At 36.3% G+C, this 23,295-nt stretch overlaps 1 protein-coding gene across 1 annotated transcript; it reads left to right on the top strand.

Annotated features, from left to right (window-relative positions):
- Positions 1 to 355: 355 nt before the first annotated feature.
- F3 (coagulation factor III, tissue factor) lies at positions 356 to 10,133 on the top strand. The gene is made up of 6 exons (XM_070941070.1): positions 356 to 371; positions 5,175 to 5,289; positions 6,426 to 6,613; positions 7,666 to 7,844; positions 9,258 to 9,417; positions 9,926 to 10,133. The coding sequence occupies exons 1-6, from the start codon at positions 356 to 358 to the stop codon at positions 10,069 to 10,071; spliced, it is 804 nt and encodes a 267-aa protein (XP_070797171.1). The 3' UTR covers positions 10,072 to 10,133.
- The last annotated feature ends 13,162 nt before the right edge of the window (positions 10,134 to 23,295 follow it).

The raw sequence follows: 23,295 nt of genomic DNA, 5'->3' as shown, positions 1-23,295 counted from the left end.
TGGTCTCTGCGTGGTCTGCTTTCCCTCTGGAGGGGTTAGGCTGGATTTTCCTTGTAGATCCTGGCACTGGCCAATGCTTCTGAATCGCCAGTTTCTGTTTTTTTTGTATGGTTTCTTTCATTGTTTCCCACGGTTTTGCTATTGTTGTTGTTGTTGTTGTTGTTGTTGTTGTTACTACTACTACTATTACTATGATGATGATGATGATGATGATGATGATGATGATGATGATGATGATGATGCACAAAAATGACAATATGCACAGCAAACGAGATAACCATGCTGGATTTCGTATCCGAAATCACTAGTTGAACACTTCCCAAGCTTTTAGGACTGGGTGATGTATCGGGGAATTATGCGAGCAGATCCCAGTAAGGTGGCTTTCTGCAGCTGACCAATGGTGATCTTGTCAGCGCCAATTATTTTTAAGTGCTTGCCTAGGTCTTTCGGCACAGCACCCAGTGTGCTGAGTACCACTGGAATCACCTGCACTGGTTTATGCCAGAGTCTCTGCAATTCGATTCTCAAGTCCTGATATCTGATGACTTTTTCAAGTTGTTGTTGTTGTTATCATCATCATCATCATCATCATCATCATCATCATCATCATCACATTTTTAAATGTTCAATTGACTGAGTTTCATGTAAATGAATAAAATAATAATAAAATAATAATAATTATTATTATTTGAAATGGGCTAGAAGTCATCCTTGCATTTGGACTGCAGCGCAAGTCCGGTCTGGCTCTAGGGATTTGAGCTGACTAAGTTAAAAGCAATGAAACTGTCTGTGGGATAGAGGGGCTGCTCATCATTCTGGACATTTGGGCGGGGGGAACGGTTCAAGAAGTATGGAAAATACCAGAAAGGCTCAAGAAGTATATTGTGTTCAGAATACGCTAAAGCGTTAAGGATATATATTGTTCTCTAATCAAATCTGAGTATATTTCTCAAGCGCAAATAGAAAAATGGCACGATTTAAGTCCATATAGTCTGAATATCAATTAAGTATTTTATGTATCAAGTTTATTTGCCACCCATCTCGTGCTTCAAGGTGTGGATAAGTTTAGTGAGCAATTTATCATCTATTATTAACAATAGAAAAAAAACCAAGAATGTTTTCAAAGCAATTAAGTACATGTATAAGTGTTGTGCAATATTGGTACGCTTTTAAATCCTGTGTTAGTATCACGGTGGCATATTGAAACAATGCAGTTTCTTAATTTAATATCAACAGGGTATGGATAGATCTATTCCAGAAAAATGTTATGAGCTGACTAGCTAAGGAGAAGGCTTAGTATATCTGTAGTATAAAAATGATTGGAAGTGCTTTGAACCTCACATAAACATAATATGTACCTGCCTTTCATTAAAACAACCTGATCTTTTTTAGTTTGTGTACCTGATAAAAATTTGTAGTTGCTTTAAGAGTTGCACTGATGTTAGTAGGTATCTTAAAGCAGCATCTTAGGAAAACCTGCAAAAAAGCTGGACTACTTTAATAAATTTGCAGACACTGCAGTCTTTCAAGATTGGAAATACTTCTTCCCAATCAATGTTTAAGTGGGCACAGCCTTACTAAATTGTAAATCTTCAGTATAAGAACAGAGATGTATATTCATATATAATTGTTTCCCTGGATAGGTTTCTGTGTGTGAATGGGCTGCTTCTTTATTCTCATCTGATACAATTAAATGTAATATGCAAATGTGGAATGGGATTTTGGTACCAACTGGAATTTAAAACTAATGTGGATAATAACTAGAGGTGTTAACCACATTTGCACTGCGTGGTTAACAACAGAAGAGTCACTTATTACAGTATGGTTGAAAAACTGTGTGGGACAGAAATAAGATGGCAAAACACATATTCATAACACATAACACATGTTAACCACCTGGAATGCTTTAACATGCATGTAAAGATTCATAAGAAATGTTTATGACCATTACACAAACGTACTGCACATGATGTCAGTAAATTCACAAACTACAGAAAATTTTTGAAAACCTGTATTTAAAATATAATTTTCTTCTGAGTACATTATACAGTAGAGTCTCCGTTATAATGATAATCCTTAAAAGAAGAATTTAATCTAATAATACCAAGAAGCAAATAAAATCTAAAGAATCGCTTTGAATAGCTATAAAGCCTGCCAAAGACTGTTTTGTCACATGTAGTCATGTTTTCTAAAGAAGGAATGGAACTTTACGGTACCTTTCAAACTGTTCAATAGGTATGAGGAGCATATAAATGCAATTTGTATAAAAATGGTAATCATTGGAGCCTAAGGAGAGATATTATGCATTCTTAGACTTCCCTTTTTCTCAAGTCATAAAGATAAGAGCCAATCATCCTTTGAGTTCAATATTCTTTTATACAGGGATTAATCTTGGAAAGGCCCACAAATAGGGCATATATGAAATATAGCAGACAACTACAAAATGGCATAAAAGAATTAATATTTTCCAACAGAAGAGATTATATATTGCTCAGGGTGGAACTGTGCAGTCCTTAGTGCCCTCTGAGCTTGGGTGTTTCATTATCTGACTAGGTATCTACTAGTACTAATGATTGTGGAGTTTGCTCTCTGTTTATGTACAATAGTTTGCCCTGCAACTGTTGGATATGTGTGTGTGCTTTTCTCCTTGGTAGTTCCTTGATTACGGTGTTCTTTTCTGCTTCATTGTTTGTCTAGTGTTAATTCCTGCTTATCTGGGTGTATCTGCCGGAAAGGATATGTCCTGATCTGTTTGTTTCCTTCTTACCTTTTACTTTTACACAACATTCAAAGAAACAATAAAAAAGCTAAGGAAGAAATAAGACCAGTACACATCCTCTTCGGCAACCTACACCCAGATAAGCAAGGATTAACACCAAACAAAACATCAGACAAACAATCAAGCATATTTTAATCAAGGAACTACCAAGGAGAAAACCATGCCCCCCTTACCCTGGCAGATAAAGCTGCTGTATAGTAAACAGGGAACAAACCAGGGGTGAAATACTCCCAGTTCGGACCGGATCACCCAATCTGGTAGCGATGGCAGTGGGTGGTTCGGAGAACCAGTAAGAAAAATCCCTGCAACCCCCTCCCATGCCCAGCTGAGCTGTGCAATCATCACAGGCTGTTTTTTTAACCTTTAAAAGCATTTTTTCTACAACCTCTTCTACCAAAAAAAAAAAAAAAAGGCTTTTAAAAGTAAAAAAAAAAGCCTCTGATGATCACGCGGCTCAGCTGGGATCGTCAGAGACTTTTAAAAGCATTTTTTTCTTCAACCTCTTTGGCTGAAGAGGTTGTAGAAAAAATGCTTTTAAAAGTAAAAAAAAAAAAAGAAGTTGGCCATGCCCACCCAGTCACATTACCCCACCCACCCACCCACCAAGCCATGCCCACAGAACTGGTAGTAGCAAATTTTACATTTCACCACTGGAAAAAACCCCACACTCAGTTGTATTGCCTGTGTTACCTAGTCACTTAATGAAACATCTGTAAGCGAACAACCAAATTCAGAGAGCACCAAGGATTCCACATTTAAACACTTCTTTGCTAGCACTGAAAGATTATCCAGATCTTTGCAATGCAGATTTAATAGTCCTAAAAATTCCACTTCCAGTTTTTCTACAGAAATTTCATATGCCCACCATAACTAGTAACCCACTCAGTGTAAACAAAATTACAGTATCTTGATTCATATAACATTCTAAGCTAACATGAGGTTAGATAGTCTTTGTAGAGGATGACGGGAACCTAAACATTGAATTAGCATCTTGGGTGAACCACTTTAGCTCACTGAGAAATAATATAAGTTTAGATGTTCAGGTCCAGCATATTAAATGTTATTCTGTTCAATTTGTTCAATTTGTTATGGTTGCCCACTATGTTAAACTCTGGGCAGTTTACAGTTTTTTAAAAAACAAATAAAATGGTTAAAAACATACATAAGCAGGCAATCATTACTAAAACAGTCAAAATAATAAATAGCATAAATATGATGGATCCCACAAACACATTACCTCCAGGCCTGAGAACCAACTAGATCTTCTGGATCTCCAAAATAGCGGGGATACTGTACTAGAAACCAATGGTAGTGACAGAGAAGACATATTTCCTTGGTCCCACAAGATGGCAGTCTTTAAGTGAAGGAACTGGATTGCACGCACTCTGCCTGCATGTGCGGAAGTAATTGGAGATATGTGGTCCCTCAAATAACCAGATAGATAAACAACTATGCCATGAAGAGTTTTCTGGTGATGACCAACACCTTGAATTGCATCCAGAAGATTCCAGGCAACAAATGCAGTTTACGTAGCAGCAGTGCCATATATACATAATGGGAAGTGTCCATTAGCGCACTTACTTTGTTATGCAGGATTAAACATCATGTAAGAACCTAGCCAATGTGTTGGTACTAATGCAGAATCTCTTAGATATTCTAAATCTTCTCTAAATGTATGTTTTTTGCATGTTTTGGGTTATAGCTCAATGGACAAGTTAGAGGAAATTATGAGTTACAATCTATTGATTATAGAAGACTGCTTTATTTATAGTATACAGATTCAGCCTGTCTCAATTGTTGATTCAAGGAGACTCTCTGTTGCATGAGGAAATAATATATCTCATTTTTAAATTTTGGATTAACACAAATTAAACCACATGAACTATAATTCCTGCAATCTTTGCAATGAGAGCCAGTTTGGTCTAGTGATTAAAGCACCAGCCTAGCAATCAGGAGGGTGAGTTCTAATCCCACTTTAGGCATGAAAACCATCTGGGAGGCTTTGAGTCAATCACACTCACAGCCCAACCCACCTCACAGGATTGTTGTTGTGAAGAAAATAGGAGGAGCGGGGAGTATTATATATATGCCACCTCGAGTTATTTCTAAAAACCATAAAACTGGGATTAAAAATAAAAATATAAAAAAATACCTAGCCACTAGGGATTTGTTTGCTGAGAAGTCATACAAGTTGTAGACCAACCTACCAGAAAGATACCAGGTTGGGAAGGTCTGACTTATATTCCAATTTCAATAAGTCTTTTAAAAAAATAATTGATAAATTATTGCGTTTATAATATTGTTAGAGCCTTAAACAATGCAACAGTCCACACAGAATATTGTAATATGTGGAAAAACCACTAAATCATATTCCTCTCTATACATTTTCAAACAGGTAGCTCTACAGTACAGACAGCTGTAAACATAACTTGGTCATCAATCAATTTTAAGACTGTGCTCCGCTGGGATCCAAAACCAGTTGGTTATGTTTATACAGTTGAAATGGACGGGTAAGTTAATGTTTGGAAACCATACCTTTCCTTAGGTATTTCATCTGTTGTAATGGAGCAGTTTGAGAAATAACAAGAATACATATATGAAAAAACATCTCCATGATGTAACTTGATATTGGACATGAATTGACACTGTAAAATGAATACTATTGATTTCATATAAGGCTATAATTTGAAGCATACCTGCTTACATAAAACATGTAACAAGTGTACATTGTTGAAAGAAGAAATATGATACTCATCTAAATTTTCTTAAAGGTCTCCCTACATAATTTTTAATTTCCCCCCTTTTATGGTATGTCCCCTAGAACTCTTCCAATTTCAGGGGTAAAATTGAATCATATCACCTCAAGTGTTGAATCAGCTGGGTGCTTCAAACTTATAGAAGGCGACTTCTGTTTATATCTTTCACAGGCATAGACATAGGGCCCAGATTGAAATAAACAACCACTATGATCTGGGCAGTGGTGGGATTCAAGTAATTTAACAACCGGTTCTCTGCCCTAATGATTTCTTCCAACAACCAGTGTGCCAAACTGCTCAGAAAGTTAACAACCGGTTCTCCCGAAGTGGTGCGAACTGGCTGAATCCCACCACTGAATCTGGCGTTTCAGAAGGAAGTGCTTTGATTAAATATTGAATCTATCTGTAGTAGAGATTGTTACTATATTCCTTTAATGTACTTAGTTTTTATATCAATTTATTTGTAAGCTAGTTAATTTCATATTATATGTTTTATATTTTTTATTTCTCTCATTAACTTTTTAAATTACCTATAATTTTAGCTGTCTTGTATTATTGCATTTCTTAGTACTTCTAAGTCTGCTGTGAAAGCAGTTGTGTCTTATTCATTGTAGCAGTACAAAATATTCAAGGGCATAAAGGCCATTTCATGTTTTCCTAGTTACACTGTTTATCTCACTAACATGGACAATATTACTGCTGACCTTCAAAACATGTAACATTTTGCATTTTGACTATATGGATCAAAGTGAAAGTTATGTATTATGTATGTGGCCAGGATGATATCCATTTTTTTTCTGACCACTGCAAGGCATGTATGTATAACAGTCTTACTTCTCACACATATGCATAAAATGCTTGATTTATATTCTTGATCTTAATCTTTATAGGGATCTCTTAATACGAGATAAAGTATGCATTCATACCGATAAAACTGTATGTGATGTTACTAAGGTGACACTTCAGAATTTAAAAGATATTTACGTGGCACGCATATATTCTGAAATACCATATGATGGAGATAATTTGGAAACACCTCCATATGAAATTTCTTCAGAGTTTGTACCTTACACCCAAAGTAAGTATAATAAATATGATATATATTCCACTATCTTTAGTATATTTATACACAGAAAAGAAGATTAGGTATAAAGACTTATAAGGAGTGTGTTTTTAAGATTTATAGGAAAGCAGTACTTCCTGTTAATAGTTCAGTTTTGTAGTTTAGTTTTGAGAAACTGAATATTTTACATAGAGGTAGTCCTTGTCTTACGACCATTCATTTAACAATGATTCAAAGTTATGACAGCTCTGGAAAAAGTGATTTACGACCTGTCCTCAAAGTTGCAAATGTCACATCACACACTTGCAGTTACATCATCACAATTCAGGCACTTAGCAACCAGCTTGTATATATGACCAATTGCAGTATCCTGTGATTTGTGACCTTCCCAGCCAGTTCCTAACAAGCAAGATTGATTGGGGAAGTCAGATTCCTTAACGACTGTAAAATCATGTCTGGTCACATGATGTCTCACTTAACTACCCCTTGGTCTAAGTTGTCATAAGTCAAGAACTACCTGTATAATATATGGCTCTCCCAACTTTTAATTAAAAGCTAAAAGGGAGGAAAGGTAATTTATTCAGTTGGAACAAATCAGCATTAGATTTAATTGTTTGTTTCATTTTGATTTATTTATGGAGGATGTCACTGTCTTCTTCCTAGGGCTGAAAGAAAGTGACTGGCCCAAGGTCCCCCACAACCAGAGACTTGTTTAGGTAGTCACCAGGAATCAACCCTGACTCAAAGGCCCGCAAACACATTTTATGCAGCTTCAGTCATATACTATATTTTTATAATACCCATTGTAAATTGACCACACACAAAAAAAATAATCTGTGCTCAGAAATAAATAAATAAATGTTTGCCATTAGAACTGTAATGCATTTTCCCCCAATTTATGACAGCTGGTTTTAAAAAAGGGGGGGATGTTCCTTTTTTTTTGTTCCTCCCCATTCTATACAATTTCTTTGCCCAAGAGTTACAAGAACCTTTTGAAAATAATAACATTTGTTGTGCACTCTTTTTACATTATAAAAAAATCAAACTCGGTCATACTTTTTTCCTAGCTGAGCTTGGAACGCCAACCGTAACACATTTTGAACAAAAAGATGGAAAACTGAAAGTGGAACTAGCCGATCCACTAACACCGTATATAGTTAACGGTACCTCGCAAACTATCAGGGACATATTCAAAAATGATCTGGAATACCTGTTACACTACTGGAAGGATCAGAGCACTGGCAAGGTGAGAACCTAATTTCTAAAAATGTTTAACTTTTCCTGCTCAGCATTAACACTTTCTTTTTAAAACTCATTTGAATGTAAAAAAATAGTTCTGTGCTGTTTGACATTTTTTATTGTAGAGTGGGGTATGGTTCTCAACAATAAAGTTGAGTGGAATAAATGAAAAAGCGTAATTACAGCTAGTCCTTGACTTATGACCACAACTGAGCCCAAATTTTTGGTTGCTAAGCAAGACAGTTTGTCAGTGTTCCGACTAATGCGCCCATTGAAATCAGAACTCTGAAGCATGCAGATTCTTCGAAGAACATGTTTATCAGATGCATCATATCGGCACAGCCTGTAAAAGCCAACTCAGAGGTTTCCCGTGTTTGCAGCATAATTAAAAGAGCAATTGTTCCCCTCCCCAAGTGTCCCAGGTCACATTGTCCAATTATGATGTTTGGCGGGTTTCTTGGTTGCTCCTCTTCTCCTTCAACAGCCACCTGTTGGGATGACCTTGGTTCCCATGAGAAAGCTTTTTGTTATGACTGGTAGTCAGCCTATCTATTTTCCTTCCCCCCTCCCTCCAAAGTTCATGGCAACTATGAGGCGGCTAAAGATGGCTTCAGCCAGATTCGCTTCAGAGTTGACACAGCTGTTAAGTAAGCTTCACCCCATTTTACCCCTTTTTTGCCACAGTTGTTAAGTGAATCATGCAGTCATTAAGTGAGTCTGGCTTTGCTTGTCAGAAGCCAGCTGGAAAGGTTACAAAAGGTGATTCCATGACCTCAGGCTACTACAAATATTTACCTTCCGGTTGCCAAGCACCTGACCATGAGGGATACTGCAACAGTTCATAAGTCATTTTTTCAGTGTCATAAATTTGAACAGTCCCTAACTGAATGGTTGTAAGTAGAGTAATATATTTGAAAGCCTTTATGTTAATTCTTATATTAATAGCAATAATCATACACATACTGCTGTTTCTACAGCACAGGTAATCAGGTAGTCCTTGGATGTGTGACCACAATTGAGCCCAAAATTTCTGTTGCTGAGACATTTGTTAAGTGAACTTTGCCTCATTTTATGACCTTTCTTGCCACAATTGTTAAATGAATCAGTGCAGTTGTTAAGTGAGCAACATGGCTTCTGATTTTCCCATTGATCCCATGATCCCAGGGATACTGCAACGGTCATAAATATGAACCAGCTGCCAAGCATCCAAATTTTGATCATACAACATGGGGATACGTTGCAACGTTGTAAATGTAAAAAACAGTCATAAGTCACTTTTTTCAGTGCTGTTGTATCTTTGAATGGTCACTAAATGAACTGTTGTAAGTCAAGGCCTACCTGTAGTCGATTATAATTTGCAGTGTGGTGAACTGGAATATCTGCAGATAACTCTTTAAATACTTTTTTTGTTGCTTTTCAGAAATTAGCAAAGACGAAAACCAATCAATTTGTAGTTGATGTTGATAAAGGGAAGAGCTATTGTTTCTCTGTTCAGGCTAGTATTCCAAGCCGCTTAACTAACCAGAAGAGTCAAGAAAGCCGTGTAAAATGTACCAGTGTTAACAGGGAAGACTTGGATGGTATGTATTATGTGATTTCATACACGTTTCCTATTAAGAGTACAAAGAGTTGTGGTCTCACTTTACTCACTTTACTCAGATTGCACAAGGGATGATCATAAAAAAATTTCTTTTCATTTTGTTGCTTCATATGGATTGCACCAACTATTTTTTCCGCTAAGAATTGAGGAAATTCTTAGATTTCCATATTCAGAAAGATCACAGATCTGTGAGGACTGAACTATTCAGAGCAGATAAATATCTCAGGGTATAATAGTCCTTCTTGTCTAAATACCTACATTAGTTTGTTAAGCTAAGGTTATTCTTTGGATCCACTAACTTTTCTACACCAGCTTTGTCAGAATGTCAGTGCCTCTGGAATGTTTCCTCCCAGTTAGAAAGAAATGCTTTGGATTTATTATACCATTTAATGCCTCATTAATGTAGAATAGCTTCAGCCAGGGCAACGTTCAGATAAATACAAAGCATGCATCTAATTCAACTGACGTTGCATTTGTCTTCTTTCCAGCTCTAGATTTGGACAAAATCCTCATAATAGTAGCTGCTGCTGTCGGAGTCCTCATTCTGATTATTGTTTTAACCGTGGTGATATACAAGTGTAAAAAAGCAAAGAGCAGATCATCAGAAAAAGAAAACATGCCTCCAAATTTGTAAGAGCTAAACACTTAGCCCTGATTGATCAAAATGCTTGATATGCATTAATGTTGCAATGATGCCGTGGGGAAAAAAAAAACCTCTCTGGAAGCAATAATAACTGACTCTTCGTTGTACAGACATTTATAGTTTCTGTGAAACATCTGATTTTAAAACACTATTTGAAACTCCTGTTTTAACTTCACTGTTAAAACAATGAGAACTGTTTGAAATATATTAACTGACATATATGATGAAATGTTACCATTTCTACTGCACTTTTGGTAACATCTTTTTATATTGGGTGTTCTGGGTACATTAACTGGTGATAAAACTATAGGAATGAGTTTTTAGCAGTCTGATTTTGCATAAAAGGTATGGTACAAATTGCCCTTAAACGTTAGAATATATTGCAAGAAAATAACTGATAAAAAGGGAAAGATTCCCTTGAGCTGAACTTGACAATTGACCATGGAAGTGGTTCAGAAATGCCTTTCTTGGGCAGATATCTGGCAATAAGTCTTAAATAATTATTCCGTTTTAATCGAAACTGTGTCAACTATTTCGGCTGGTAACATGTTGTTGGCTGCCATTGCCAGAACTTAGCACTTTAAATATGTATTGGTAATTAACTGCTGGACAGAAAGAAATCTTAACTTTTTAACAATTCTGTATAAGTGTAAATACAGGTGATGTGAATTGAGGCTCTTTGTGGTACTATAATAACTTATTTATGATTTTTATGAATGAAAGTATATTTGTATATATTGCATTTATTTATTTAATATAATAAAGGTAAATGGGGACTACAGAAGTACGTTTCTTGATTTTGGGGATTCGGTGGTTTTTATTATCAAATGTTTTGCCAGTGCCGGCTAAAAATGGGCTTGTCATTGTACATTTTAAAACTCGTCAAGTTGACAGCTAAGCCACAACATTAATTGAGAAATTAGAGGAGAAATATATTTTCCCCTCAAGTACCATAATTAGGATTTCTTTTAACACATGCATTGTGCTTCTGTTCATTTCTGTACTGTAAAATACATACAATTACTTACAGAAATACATTTTGAGTGTGCCAACATGAACTCACTAGTAACACAAATCTTAGCTCCACCATCTGACAGAAAAATATATCAACCATGGTTTACTCAACTGATGATTTATAAAATTCATAGAACATTCTCTATTTGAAATGCAGAATATATTCCTATAATTCCTATTTGTGTTCTGTGCTGTAAGGAGTTCTTTACATAGAAAGTATAACTATGTTGTAAGGTGTTTGGGGTTTTTCTGCAAGTGGAGAAGTACATGTATATAATGTTAGGGTGGTACAAATAAGTAATTGTAATTATACATTTTTATAAACATTAAGATCCTATTTAGAAACACGGGTGGTCAACTAGTATCATACATTATAACAAGGTCAGCGAACAAATCCAGGCTATCAAAAGGTATGTCAGGAATGTAATTAGGAGCTTAATATAGAATGTGGTTTCTTGTGACTATTTTGAATAAAAAACGTGCACATGCAGTACAAAGTTCATTCTAATCTTTTCACCTAGATAACATTTCTAACGTAAAACATTTAACGTAATGATTAGATGGTAGTAGTAAAATTAAGTTTTAATACAAAATATCAAATAATTTAAATAGCCATAAATCTTCTAGATAGACTACATTGGGGCACTGAGTTTTGCAGCAACTGCCTTGCACCGTTTAGAATTAACCAAGAATATGTTAATTAATTTGTGTAACATTTCTCATCCCCCACTCAACTGCAATAAAATTAATTTCACTGTTTCAATTCATATGAAATTTGTATCAGAAATAAATTTACTGCTTTTAACAATCTGTAGATCACGGGGATCCACAAAGTTAGTACTGGAACTGCCTATTGCGGACTCGAATAGGCAGAATGGTAAAAATGCTCATGGGTTTCCACCACGCAAATTAAGTTGCTCATGACACTTTTGGAGAGTTTGTGAACTCCTGACCTTGTTTATTGCTAAAGCTTTTCCATCTATCATCATGTTTGATCTTTCTTGTCACAGTACACTCGCTTCTCAGCTTCATCCTGTTAAATCCATGTCAATTACTTCTACAATCTGTAGAACAAGATTGAACAGCCTTTTCTATCTGGTTTAGGAGACTAAAACTGTCAGTAACACATGAATACTTTCTCTAAGAAAGAAGTGATCCAGGCTACAACGTGGATATTAAGATATTTTTATTTATTTATCTAATTTTAAAACCTCATAATTTCCCCCACAGAGAGGGATGGCATTTTTTTAGCTATTCTAAAAATAAATATTTCGGAGATTATTTAGGCAATCATTCATTTCGGTACTGTATCAAGGCTGGGATGTTTAGAGTTTAATTACAGGTAGTCAATTAAGAGTTTAACAGAGTTGGAAGGGACTTTGTAGGTCATCTAGTCCAACCCCCTGCCCAAGTAGCAGACCCTGTACCAGGGGCTGGAAACCTTAAACACTCAAAGAGCCACAAAGGTCCTAACCAGAAGCCGACATTCAATTCTGGAGCCAACCGGAAGTCCAGTTCCCCCATCATAGTCTCCTCCTAGTGCAGCATCCTTTTTCCTCTACCTGTCCTAACTGAAAGCCCTATCGATTGTGGACGTGACCAGTAACAGGGAGCCACAGCAGAGGGATGAAAGAGCCACATGCGGCTCCAGAGCCGCAGGTTGCTGACCCCTGTCCTATACCACTTCTGACAGATAGCAGTCCTGTCTCTTCTTGAAAGCCTCCAGTGATGAAACTCCCACAACTTCTGAAGGCAAGCTGTTCCATTGGTTGATTGCTCTCACTGTCAGAAAATTTCTCCTAATTTGAATCTCTCCTTGATCAGTTTCCATTCATTATTCCTTGTCTGGCCTTCAGATGCTTTGGAAAATAGCTTGACCCCCTCCTCTCTGTGGTCCTCAGCTTACAACTGATCGCTTAGCAACTATTAAAAGTTACAATGGATCCCCCAAAATGTAATTTAGGACCCATTGGAACATATCCAAAGTTGTGACAGCTGCCCCCCCACCCATGATCACGTGGTCATTTTTTAGATGCTTGGCAACTGGCCTGTATTTACGACAGTTTGTAGCATCTGCGGTCATGTGATTATAACTTATGATGATTTTGCTGAAAACCAATGTTTGCTTCCAGTTTCAAAAAAAAAAAAAAACCCTCCAAAAAAAACGACCTAAAGGGTTTGCTTAACAGCCATTACAAAAAAGGTCATAATATCAGGTCAGTCATGTGATGACCTGCTTTACGATCTTCATAACTTACAACCAGAATTGCCAGGGTCAATTTTGGTTCTAAATCGAGAACTATCTTAAACAAAAGTAATTGGGGAGCCATTCCAACTTTCCTTTCTCAACCCCAAATTTAAAAAATAAAATAAAATAAAATAAAATAAGGAAAAGACAGGAAAAGGTGTTACAAATCAAGACCACCTTGTAGAATTATAAGATAAGGTAAATGCATCAGTAAAATATTGAAGTGAAAGTGCTACGGTAGTAAGAATTTCCTTTCTTCACATTGTGTATACTTTTACATAGTGTTTAAAACCACAAATGACTCATTTATCACATCTCTCTGTATTCTCTCTTGCATTACATCATCCAGCTGATTTTTATTCATTTTACCTCAAACTTTATATTGATTTTACTCTACAGCAAACATGTTACATAAGACACTGAAATGTTGCTCATTTTCCTAAAAATATATCAAAAGAAAGTTTCTCAGGAAACTAATTTTGTATCCAGTATCATATTTAATGCTTTCTTTACTATGTAGCACATCTATTGCACACATTTCTCTCATAAGCCCATCTTTCTTCTCCAAAACCAAATTCAATTGATTTTTTTTACTGATTTGTGTTTTTCACACAGCATGCTCTGTTCACTTGTTTTAATTGTGTAATGTGTGGATGAGTTTGGGGAAAGAGATGCTGCCTAGGAAGTAATAAGTCAAGAGAAAAGGGAGCCCAAGGATTTAATGGTCAGAGAAAGAAACGTAGGAAGGACTCACCCAAATTTATCAGATGGTTTCAGGTAGAAAGTTTGTACCTTCGGACTTGCAAAATTCAGTTAATGTAACCTTACAATAAGGTATATTTAGTTATCTGGTTGCATTTCCTGTCTGGTTTGCTTTGGAGGGGGCTGACCTCAGCGTTTCAAGTCTGAAGTTACAAACTTCCCTCTGCCATTTTTAATCATTGGATAAGTTAGGACGCATCTTTCCTAAGTTTCTTCCTTGGATAGTTAAGATTTGGGGGGCTCCCTCTTCTTTTGTCATATTGTGTCCTAGGCAGCATCTTTTCCCCTCTTTCCCCAAGGTCATCCATACATTCCATTACATAGCTTTCTTCTACCAGAGTCCATCCAGTCCAGTCTAGCACAATAAATAAAAATCCTAAATTACTATTTTTGACAAAGACACAAATCACATTTGAGGGAACTAATTATTGACTGCATAATTTCAAAATTGGCTACCCAGATTTGGCCTTTCCTGTAAATTCCAGCAGCCCAGACTGTCCTATGTTTGATGATTCATATGTTTTTGGAAAGTTACCAGGACAAGTTTTTTTTCAAACTGGAATGAAAGAAAAATGTTGTATCAGTACTTCACACTAATGTTACAGACAGACTACTATAGATAAACTAGTATACCACTAAAGCAGACCTCTGTTGCAGCAATAATTCTTATAAAATTATACATATCTCTCCCCATTAAAAATGAAATTTAATGTCCTCTGATGCTTTTGAAAGATTTTTCCCCTTCAGTCCTTCCTTTCCACTTTAAAATCTTGCAGACTGTTATTGAATTTCATCATATTTGGATGTTCCATTCAATGTACTTTAAAAAGTGTAACAACAATTGGAAGAAAAAATTAAAATGCGAATGAACTATAGATCCCTTAGTGTTAGCTATAGCGCCTTCAAAGATATAGTACTCACACTGTTTTCCTTGGATATTGGATTTGAAATGTAGAGGATGACAACTTGAGAGCAGTCTTTCCTTAACTGGGGCCCCTCCTAACAATTTCCTAAATTTTCTGGCCACAATGTCCATTTTTGAGGATTGTGGTTGTTGAAGCCTTCATGATATCAAATTCTGAGAAGACTGTTCCAGAGTATGTCATTTTTACACTTTCTGACAAAAGTAACACAGACCACAATCCCTTCCGGTGAGAAAATGTCTGGGAATAGAATAAGAATTAGGAATTTCTGCTCTTAAAAATCATGTTGAACTATTATTTTTATCAGGATCCTTGGTAATTTGGTGAATTGCGAATGAGGCTAAGAGTTGTAGTTCAACAACATTTGGATCATCATCATCATTGCAAAAATAATATTCTTTTAAGAATCATTATTGTGCAATAATTGGAAGGATGGATGGATGGATGGATGGATGGATGGATGGATGGATCACAGTGGAATATTGTCTCTAATGCCTTTTGGGAGCCAGCAGCACTGTGGGAAACATCCAGATCTCATGCTATCAAGCCACTTATTCATCATTTACCCATTTAGAGGGACATTATATTTGAATATCTAATATACCTTTTTGAGCATGAAAATGTACTTTAAATTGGAAGTCAAACCTAGGAAAAATTGTGAAATATTAAGATGAACAAAACAAAAGGGACTGCATGAATCAGTGTATGGAGATGATGGAAGCAAGGATGGTGCGTAAGGATAGAAGGATATGGTATTATAATTAGTAGTATAAACTTTATTTTCTTTCCTTTTATTTTACATTCTTTCTTTTAATTTATTTTCCCATGATTTGCATAATGCTGCCAATCCAAAAGGAAATTAGATGATAATGATGAAGATGATGATGATTTATTATCATCCTGACTCTCATTGACTTTGGATGGCTCATACAATTAAAAAGTACCATAAAAGTACCATAAAATCAATAAAGATAAAATATGGCAGGCACAATAAAGTGGGGGGTGTGTGTCTCACTTTCCCATACTGGGGTGAAGAGCCAGGTCTTCAAAGTTGTTCTAAACAACACCCAAGTGGGGGTTATTTGTATCTCAGGAAGAATCTTATTCCTGAAGGCAGTGCAGCTACAGAGAAGATGGGCTTCCAGTATTTCAACAGATAACATTGGTCCAGCAAAGGAACTTGGAATGTGTCCAACCTGCAGGATTGAATCAGCCAGGCAGATATCATGGGGGACAGGCAATCTGCCTCAAGTAACCAGGTCCTATGCCATGAGGGCTTTAAAAAAATAACAAGCATCTTGTATTCAGGGGTGGGTTCTAATTTTTTTTACTACCGGTTCTGTGGGTGTGGCTTATTTTGTGGGTGTGGCTCAGAGGTCATGTGACTAGGTGGGTGTGGCTAGCTGGTCAGAGTCATTTCTGAAATGTCCTCGCACTTACGACCAGTCCTCGCACTTACGACCTGACTCATTTGTTTGCTTTTAACACTGATCAGCTGTAGGATGGCCCTTTGAAGCAGAGTTTAAACAGTTTTTTTCCCTCTAGTCATCAGCTGGGACTCAGGAGGCAGCAATAGATTGGGGGTGGGACCAAATAAACGGTAAGAATAACGTGGGTGGGGGGGGGTGGGGGGACGGGGGGGACGTCATATCATCACCGCTACCGGCTCGGCCAAACCGGACCAAACAGGGAGGAACCCACCACTGCTTGTATTGCACTGGAAGCATACATATGAATCATATAAATGTATTAATTTATTAATGTATTAATTTAATAGTAGTAACTGTGAGAGGGATCTTGAGTCCTAGTGGACAACCATTTAAATATGAGCTAGCAGTGTGCTGCAGCTGCCAAAAAAGCCAAGTTAGTTCTGGGCTGCATAAACAGAGGGATAGAATCAAGATCACATGAAGTGTTAATACCACTTTATAATGTCTTGGTAAGGCCAGTGGTGGGTTGCTCCCGGTTCTGCCCGGTTCCGCCAAACCAGTAGCGGTGATGATATGACGTCACTGAACCGGTTCTGCCCCCTCACCCCCCACGTTATTCTTACCTTTTATTTGGCCCCACCCCCAATCTATTGCTGCCTCCTGAGTTTCAGCTGATGGCTAGAGGGGAAAAAACTGTTTAAACTCTTGCCGCGGGGCTTCAAAGGGCCGCCCTACAGCTGATCAGTGTTAAAAGAAAACAAATGAGTAGACCGGTGCCTGCAAAAATACATGAGTAGATCAGTGCCTGCAAAAATACATGAGTAGACCAGTGCCTGCAAATATAAATGGGTAGATCAGTACAGTCTGGTAGACCAGTACCTCTGGTAAATCCTAAATAATTGTCACATGACCATCAAGCCACGCCCACAAAATAAGCCATACCCACAAAATAAGCCATGCCCACAGAACTGGTAGTAAAAAAATTTAGAACCCACCCCTGGGTAAGGCCACACTTGGAATACTGCATCCATGATGTAAAAAGATGTGGAGACTCTAGAAAGAGTGTAGAGAAGAGCAACCAAGATGATTAGGAGACTGGAGACTAAAACATATAAAGAACGGTTGCTGGAATTGGGTATATCTAATTTAATGAAAAAAAGGACTTGGGGTGACATGATAGCAGTGTTCCAATATCTCAGGAGTTGCCACAATTTATTCCCCAAAGCACCTTAGGGCAGGACAAGAAGCAAAGGATGGAAACTAAAGGAGAGAAGCAACCTAGAATAAGGAGAAATTTCCTGAAGTTAGAACAATTAATCAGTGGAATAACTTGCCTCCAGAAGTTGTGAATGCTCCAACACTGGAAGTTTTTATGAGGAGATTGGACAACCATTTGTCTGAAATGGTATAGGGTATCCTGCCAGGAGTTTAGACTTGAAAATCTCCAAGGTTCCTTCCGACTCTGTTATTCTATTTGTGATTCTATTTTACTATGTATATATTAACATACAGATTAATAATACAAATACAAATTTTCATAGAATCAAGTGCTGTATTGTTTTCACACAGTAGACGTCTTGGTAGATACTTGGTAAGACAGTAGATTCTATTGTCTAAATAATAAAATTATACATTTCCCTGGTGTATCTCATACATTTGTGGGTTTCTCTTCTTTTTACGTACAAAATAAGTCTAAAATTTTATAAAATATGTTTTTATAAAATATGTTTTATTAAAACATGTGATATATGCTTCCCCAAATGAATCTTTCAGAAATAGAATTCTTTTCCATATATAGAGGTATAGGATCTTCGGTCCTCTGAATAATAGGTGGAGAATGAACATTCTTACGGTCTTACAGGATTGAAGTGTAAAGTAGTTTTCTGCTATCCTTCTACTCATTTCTAAATGATTTGTACATAATTCTTTTGAATTATAGTATACAACGCCTGTGAGTCACAGGAAGTTACTGTATTACATCACAGTATTATATGAACTGAAGGTTTGCAAATTCTTCGAAATGCAAAAAAGTGCATACAAAGCATCTCTTTCAGTGGAAAAGTGCCCAATGCTCCATATTCTCTCTGCACATTTATGGAATGGCTTTTGAATGTGGCACAAGAACCTAGAATAAGTCAATTAATGTTTGAACAATTCCTGCAATCTATAAAGCACCTCTTTCAAATGACTAATATGGTCTTATTATGAACTAGTATTGCATTTTAGAACTACCACACCTATCATTGGCTGAACACAACAACTTCCTTCTAAACACATATAGCTATCAAATTCATCCCAAAACATTTCAGTTGGATTAACTGAAATTCAAGCTAGAAATATGACCTATGGATGTCAAAATTAGCTTCTCCTGAAGTTCATGTACTGGGTTTTCTAATTATTTATTCCATATTCCTTAAATGCCTCACTTGGCATCTTCTGGTGTTTTTTTTTTAATGTAAGCAATTATAGACTTACTTGTAATATTTAAGAGTTTTTACTGCTATGTCTATTACTCTTCAAATTGATGTCAAAGAGTGTACTGCAGCACCTTGGGGCAATTGTTCTTACATTGCAAATCCTCTAACAACAAAAATCAGCTGGCTGAAACTGTTATTTGATCACCATAATTCTTAGATGGGCTGACACATGTATGCACAGCAAGAATTTATAATTTGAAGCCAGAGTGCTTGCGGTCAATAGCCTCTTAGGGGAGGCTAGAATCACAGTACAATTTGTGTCTCTCTGCTTTGCAACAAGATTTGCATGTTGTCAAATCTCATACAGCGCTTATGAGTTTGCTTGCTCGGCTGCCATGAAACGGGGGAGGGGGGGCAGGGGGCAGGAGAGCTACTGGAATGCCTGGGAGGGGGGAAGTGAGCTGGTGGAGAAGAGAAGAGAAAGTTTTCTTCAGCGTTTTCTTTGAAGCTGATAACAACTCAAGGTCGACCGTTGTGGCATAGCAGAAGGATGGCACCATCGGACATTGCACCCCACATGACCCCTGGGGGGGAATGTGGATTGAATAATTTTCATTGGACAGTTGGGGGAAGGATTTGGGGGATGCTTTCTATATGTAATTTTCACGCCTTTTGCTTCAGACCTTGCTTTTCTTTGGTTGCATTCAGTTCATACTCAGTAAAAGTACCTTTCTCTATGAAAATGGAGTCGGGGTTTTTCTTTCTTGAGTATTGAAAGGAGGCATACCTGACAGTCATACTAGTTCCTATCTTAATCCATATTATATATAAATGTCAACAAGGGTTTTATAATGATTTTTTGATACAGGGACTGGCAACCTTTGCAAATGCTAGACATTGTCAGGCCTGAATATAAAACAAATATTTAAGAATAGTTCTCACATTATTAGTTCATTAAATAGAACAGGATTCCCAAGAATCAACCCTGAGATTTTGTTAGAATTTTGAAATCTAGAAGATTCATCTATTGTATGTGATCACAATCATTTACAAATGATTGGATTTGGGTTTTATATGGACACCATCTATGAGCCTCATAAAGCACTGATGACAGTTTATGTTATGAAGGTGGCATAATAACATTATCTATGGTTTAAATCTGCATATTCCTCTACCATCTCATCTCAGAATTTTTTTTTTGCAGTGCTTAAAATTTTTTATTTGATTCTCAATTATACTAAAACATAGAAGTATGCATTTGCACATGACTGGAATTGGGCATCATCAAACCATATTAACTATTCATAAAAAGGTGACATGTACATGAAAACATTAGCACTATAGACACATGTAATTCATGGGAATCGTGTCCATTAATTTCCAAATACTGTTCAATGCTTTGTACATTTATGCGTATTAAAAGCATCTTTCCTATAAGTAAAATTAGAATAGACTTCATATATGAAACATCTTTGTATTTAGAAGAGATGTGTGCTTATCTGAATTCCCACATATTCTGTGGTTAATATTAAGAGGTTTATTATATCTATAATATAAACTTTTTTTATGGAAACAACTAGGATATGTTAATATTCCTAAGGTTATTAGCAAAGATTATCCTGTCTTCATTTGCTGGAGAAGCTGGATCCCACGGAGAAAAAAAATCCTTAAATTCCTTAAAACTTAAACAAGTTCTCCAGTTCTGTTGAAAGCTTTAAACAGGAGAGCCTTCTTGAAATGGCAAATTGTGCAATTTCTCAAGTATCTTCTTTCTACATTTCCACAATAAGTTTAAAAGTATGCGTTCATCTAGCATTTCCTGTTTTTAAGCTCCAGTGATGGGGAAAAAGCAGCTTGAATCAACTAAAAACAGATATGGTGAATTTTTTTGGGGGGGGGGGGGGGGAAACCATTTTTTCTAGAATCTTTTTTCTCACAAGGATAGCTATCAATGATGGAATGTTCCAGAAGATTAAGGGTTTCCTGCTTGTTTTTGCGTAACACCACTTCAGATAGTGGATCATATACATTTGTTCTTTTATACTCACAGCAAAAAGGTGTTTTACCTAGAATGAATTGGCATACTGGAAAATGATAGCGGGTATCATGTTGTAAAGATGAGTGGATATTATGCTAATAGCAGCAGAAACTGAAGTATCATTGCCAGAGAAAATATAGAGACAGAGTTGGAATCTGGATTTATGGTAGAGAATGGTCCACTTTCACACATACTGACCTGCCATTAAGTCAGGTGGAAGGAAAGTATCTATTTGTATCCCAAATTGTAGGATTGCCATTTCTTACAGTAAATTACTTCTGCCACCAATCTAGGACTGTTTTTCCTCCCATCCTTTACTTGCTTATTGATTGAGTGAGAAGCGTTTTAAATTTTATTAGTAAGCCTCTCCCTGATGTCTGAGCAGATAAAAGCTGTAACACTTACCTCTCCTGAAATCCAAGATTTATTTTTTCTGGTCAATGTTTGAGTTTCAATAGAAACTAAAATCCCATAAGTATCTAGAGCAATTTGTGCCTCTAAAGCATAGTACCTGTATGCACTATGTACTTCTATAATGATGTTTAGAATGTGAGTATATTGCATGGAATAGCATTGGTTTAAATTGATGGTATGTCTGTATTTTTACAGTTGCCTATAAAATGGAAATTTTTTGCCCAATTTAATTATGGACAGTTTCAGGGTTTAGATCTCAACTCCTATCACCCCTATTCGTCTCAGCCAAGAGCAATCTGATTACTTAGCTATGATCTGATGAGAACATTGACAGATCTAACCCCTTTGATGGATAAAAGACTATCAGAAGATGCTGTATTACTTGATTAAAAGAGATAAAAGTTTATGAGAAGTAGAAAACTGTCTGAGATCTCACTTAAATATCAATTAAAAAACCCAAAAGTGACTATGCTTAATAATGTGAACAGAGAACTAAAACCATTTTTTCCCCTTTTAATTTTTCCCCCCCAAGAGGGAGGTTCAACAGAATTTTAAGCTTGGCTCTTCCAACTCCAGTGGATAATCTGCCAAGCAAGGCTTTTAAAATGAATAGGAAACTGCTCTATTATAATAAACAGGGCCTTTGAACAGACATGAATGACAGGGAATGCTTTAACATGCCATGAATGTATTGTCTGAAAAAAAAATCCATATATAGTGCTAAGGTCTTTTAATAGCAAGTATAAAAGTGCTTCAATCAAAACCTGTTTGCATGTTGATCACAATATTCAAATATTCAGAATTTTGATTCCTCCTTCCTATTCTAAATAGCTTACTTCATGTTCGAAAACTGCTTGCATAATCCGCCACTGATTTAATTTCACATAGATCATTTCCCCCCCCCTTACGTTTTATTACTGCGTAGTTCAATGACAAGTATTTATAATGTAAACTTGTCCTCTGCAGTCTGGTTTATCTCCCATTATGGTAATAAAGACCAAAGGGGAGTTAGATATTCATCAACAGCTTTGCTTATACAGAGATCAGTGTCATGGAAACTCATCAAAGCTATTGAAGTTTCTCACATAAAACAATTCCATTACTTATTCCTGGTTTAAAAAAACCCCAAAAGACTATATTAAACATATGTGTGTATATGCATGTATTATAGTATAAACTCACATAATACTTTTATATATGCATATATATGCATGTGTGTGTCATAACAGCTTAGAAGAAATTATTTTCATGTATAAGGAATGTAGTCGTGTATGAGGTATGTGTGAAGAAAAATGGTTAGATAAGCCTTGTCATGTTGCAATCAGAAACCACAATGCTGTAGTTGCTCATAAGATGTGAAATGTCAGCTCCTTAAGAAAATCCTTTTAACAATCACTCTTAGCCAGGTGTTAAATGAACACTTTAGTCATGGTAAAACAGGTGTAATCAGAAAACCTTTGTAAATTATTTACTATAAAAAATACTCCTCATATTGGCTAAGTTCAAAAATTACATGGAACAATCGTTTAACTTTTGAACCTCAATGGCTGAGGTCAAGCAACATGGAGATAAAATGAAACGAACCATAATGTATGAAATTAGTTATTGTGTCTTTAAAAAGTACAGCAAAATATGTTCTTAGCAAGCAGAAGGCAGCTGGATTGATGCACATCCACATAATATAAATTTTCCAAGTTGAAAGTTTCTCTTACTTCCTTTGTTTTACCATGTAGCAAAAACAAACAGGAATTGCAATCAGACTGGATTTAAAAAGTGGTCTTGAAACGAAATCAAGGCTATTTATTTTACAGTAGGTTCTTCATTTTCTGTTGACTGGATCCTGTGTTAGAAAATTGAAAACCAGCAGGCATGCATACTGAATTTGGATTCAGTAACGTTTGTAATTTAGGCTTGATATGATAAAATAATTTTTCACTTTAACTGGAATCAGCCCCTAAAATTATGAAAG

The sequence above is a fragment of the Pituophis catenifer genome, unplaced genomic scaffold (genome assembly GCF_029215685.1).
Source record: "Pituophis catenifer annectens isolate HBS135680 unplaced genomic scaffold, rPitCat1.0.hap2 SCAF_3, whole genome shotgun sequence".
Lineage (NCBI taxonomy): Eukaryota > Metazoa > Chordata > Lepidosauria > Squamata > Colubridae > Pituophis > Pituophis catenifer.
This window is presented reverse-complemented; position numbering and strand designations above follow the sequence as displayed.

What these genes read in the sequence shown, in the direction of transcription:
- F3 (XM_070941070.1), top strand. An exon ending in TATACAGTTGAAATGGACGG is followed by an intron (nt 5,290 to 6,425) that starts GTAAGTTAATGT and finishes TAATCTTTATAG; the next exon opens with GGATCTCTTAATACGAGATA. An exon ending in TAACAGGGAAGACTTGGATG is followed by an intron (nt 9,418 to 9,925) that starts GTATGTATTATG and finishes TCTTCTTTCCAG; the next exon opens with CTCTAGATTTGGACAAAATC.